The sequence below is a fragment of the Adiantum capillus-veneris genome, chromosome 20, assembly GCF_014529385.1.
Source record: "Adiantum capillus-veneris isolate H3 chromosome 20, ASM1452938v2, whole genome shotgun sequence".
NCBI classification, from domain to species: domain Eukaryota; kingdom Viridiplantae; phylum Streptophyta; class Polypodiopsida; order Polypodiales; family Pteridaceae; genus Adiantum; species Adiantum capillus-veneris.
Genome location: NC_140950.1, coordinates 80,561 through 83,875, shown reverse-complemented (window position 1 = coordinate 83,875; position 3,315 = coordinate 80,561). Strand labels below are relative to the sequence as shown.

Genomic DNA, 3,315 nt, shown 5'->3' with positions numbered 1-3,315 from the left:
CACAGGAGGAATTTTCTATAGTGAGATCCATGCAAGAGGATATGCAGCCAAAGGATGCTTTAGAAATTATACTTCAATCCTACAAAATGAAGAGGGAATCAAAAAATCAGAAAAAGCCACAGGTGGAAAATCTAAAAAAACCACAAGCAAATAATCAGAATCAGCCACTAGTGAAAAATCAGAATCAGGAACAGGCGGAATATCTGAAAAAGCAACAGGTGGATAATCAAAATCAGCCACAAGTGGAAGATCAACATAAACAGGGGGAAAGTCAACAAAGAAAGGAGACAATATCAGAAACAGAAGGAAATGAGCAGAAGAAACTGGTAGAAACTAGTGCTGGAATTTCAGAAATCAGATTTACTCGTGCACAATTTTCCAAAGCTAGAGCGGAATCGATTCAAGTGTTTCGGAAAATGTTTTCTATAGATTTTAAGCATATTCAAATGCAAGGTGGTAAAACAAAGCTCCAGGAGTTTACAAATGTTGATTTTGATGGTTGGCGGATTCAGGCGGATTGTCCAACTATTTTGTGTGATGTTGCGGATGATATGAGGATCGTAACTTTGATTCTGAATTGGTTCAAGAGCATATTTTGATGTCAAAGATTGAGTATGAGGAACTTTGATTTTGAATTTAATTGAGCGGATTGTTTTATGGTTAGATTTGGCTGAAAACGGATCATACAAAATCCTCACTGACAGAATTTAGCAAATGGGCTGTCAAGAACAGTTCCTTGAGGAGTATGAACTAGGTTTGATAGATTTTGAAGATCAGAATTTGATGCAAAATGATGAATTATCAAGTTTAAGCTCTTTGGAAGTGTTTTTTGATATTGATGTGGGGCAAGTTGTTGTGAATCCTAACATACTTTTGATGGAGGATGTTTGTTTCAAAGCTGATGATGTAATTGAAGTTGATTCTTACAAAGTGGATTGTCAAATGTGGATGGCGGATCATTAGAATTCAGATTTTCATGTGTTGCAGATTTTGGACTTGCTGATTTTTGTAAGAGGAATGCATTACAAAGTGCATAATGATCAGGATTTACTGTTTGCATATCAGATTATAACTATAGAAGCTCAAAGGATTTTTGTGGATTATGTGAAGCTTGTTTATCTGATTTTTATGGATGTTCAAAAATTTTAGGCGGATGTTCAGAAAGTGCAGAGGATCTATCAAAAATCTACAGAGCAGTATTTTACAGCAGGAAATTCAGCGGATATGCAGAATCAACTTGCAGATGTGCAGAAACAGATTGCAGATATGGGAAAACCGATAGCGGATAATCCGAATGTGGAGTTTTAGGAGAGGTTTTCCAAATTTGATGTTAGAGGAATGATTTTTGCAGATCTATTATCTATGTTAATGCTGATTTTGATAATTTTGCAAGTTTTCAGCAAAGAGGATATTCCGAATTTCAAAGAGGATATTCCGATGGAGTGCATATGGATTTTTTCCATCAAGAAGAATTATTTTCTACACTTTATCTTTGGAGTAGAGGATTTCTCATTGAGTTTTGGTTCCATAAGTTTATTTTGTATGATCTGATTTGGATTTATTTGTATAAGAGAGGTTCCCAGCCTTGGCATGTTGTCATAAAATGGAGCACATGTATTTCACAATTGGGTGTGAGGAGGAGCACAATGATATGGGATTGCACATGTATGGGAATTCATGGATCTAGGAGGTGTATTTGTGAATCTTGGATTACGTTCCAGGCACTTTGCTTTGCACACTCTAGCCTATCCAACTTAATTACAGATCAAGGGATTGTGGGAATTGAGTCAAATTTTGAGAAAATTTTCAAGCCACCGGGCAGTGCCTGTGTTAACGGTGGAATATCCGGAAGCTTTCTTGTGTGGGAACTTGGGCTTAGGAACCTAGGGATATGGAAAGTCACTTGAAGGTCATGGGATTTGGGTGTTGCAAAGTCCTGGGAAGTGGGTCGTTGCCTATTTGAGGAACCTTTGTATCTTGTTTTTATCATAAGGCAATTTGCAATGCATGGCAGTTTGGGAGTGTGTCTCTCTCTTTCTCCATGTGTGAGCAAGGCCACAAACATGTCTGATTGAGGGGAGTTAGATGCTGATGAAGTTGGAGAGTTTTTCTTGCGAATGGGCGTCAGATTGGCTCTCACCACTACCTACAATCCTGAAGGTAATGGGAAGAGTGAAAGGGGACATCCACCTATTGTTAAAGCTTTAGCAAAAGCTTGTCAAGGACGGATTGGTGATTGGCCAGGACGTTTACCATATGCTTTATGGGCTGACCGAACCAATCACATCTCTGTGACTGGTTACATGCCATCGGAATTAATGTATGGACAAAATCCTATTATGCCTACAGAAGAAGCAGTGTTTTCATGGAGTGTTTTGCCATGGGATACAGGCTTTAGTAGGGAAGAATTTCTTGCTTTAAGGATACTCCAATTGGAGCACATGAATGAAGATATTGAAGTGGCAAAATCCAACCTTAAGGAAGCTCGCTTGAAGAATAAAGCCTTGTTGGATAAAAAACATCGACTACGACCTAAAGCAATTCAAGATGGAGATTGGGTGTTAGTCTACAATAATAGTCTTGACAACCAATATACTGCTATGCAGAAGATGGTAAAAAGATGGTTTGGACCCTATGTGGTGATGCATGCCTTTGATAATGCGACTTATATGTTATGTGAGCTTGATGGTTCAGAATTAAAGGTACCTATAGCAGGCAAGCAAGTCAAGCTCTTCAAAAAGCGTAATGCTGAGTTTGAAATTGAGGACTTTGATATTAAGCAACCACAGGAAGAAGATCCACTATATGAAGACGACGAAGATGATGAGTTTGCAGTGCAAGCGATTTATTGAAGTGGCACATGCCGGAGGATGTGCAGGTTCGTAGGGGGTGATTGTTGTGATGTGGAGGGTTCAGAGGCGGAAAGTCATCGGGGAAGCCTCTCATGTGTGCATTTATAAGTGGAGAAGAAGTGATGAAGATCTCGTGCTTTTTGGCTTGGATATCCAATGTCAGAAGCTCACTAAACTATGCCGGAAGTTGGAAAAAATGGTCAAAAAGCTTCAAGTTTGAGGAGATATGGGGGTAGACTTCTTGGGTGGGAAAGGGAGATGGGCTTTGAGGTGCCATGTGGCACACATATATCGCACATAGGGGGGCTTGGGGCATTGTGATGGGAGGGGAAGAGGGTATATATAGAGAATGGGGGCCTATATATCTTCATCAAAAAGGGGAAGCTATGGAGCTTGGGCTTGAGGGCTCTTGGGACATGGCTCCCCCGCCTTGGCGACATGGGCGGCCTCTCCCTATCTATCC

General features: G+C 40.0%; 1 protein-coding gene across 1 annotated transcript; it reads left to right on the top strand.

Moving 5' to 3' along the window:
- The first annotated feature begins 2,117 nt into the window (after positions 1–2,117).
- On the top strand, positions 2,118–2,852 carry LOC147431968 (uncharacterized). The gene has a single exon (XM_086491506.1). The coding sequence runs from the start codon at positions 2,118–2,120 to the stop codon at positions 2,850–2,852; it is 735 nt and encodes a 244-aa protein (XP_086347632.1).
- The last annotated feature ends 463 nt before the right edge of the window (positions 2,853–3,315 follow it).

Coding starts and splice junctions, on each gene's coding strand:
- LOC147431968 (XM_086491506.1), top strand. CDS start 2,118: ATGGGCGTCAGATTGGCTCTCACCACTACCTACAATCCTGAAGGTAAT.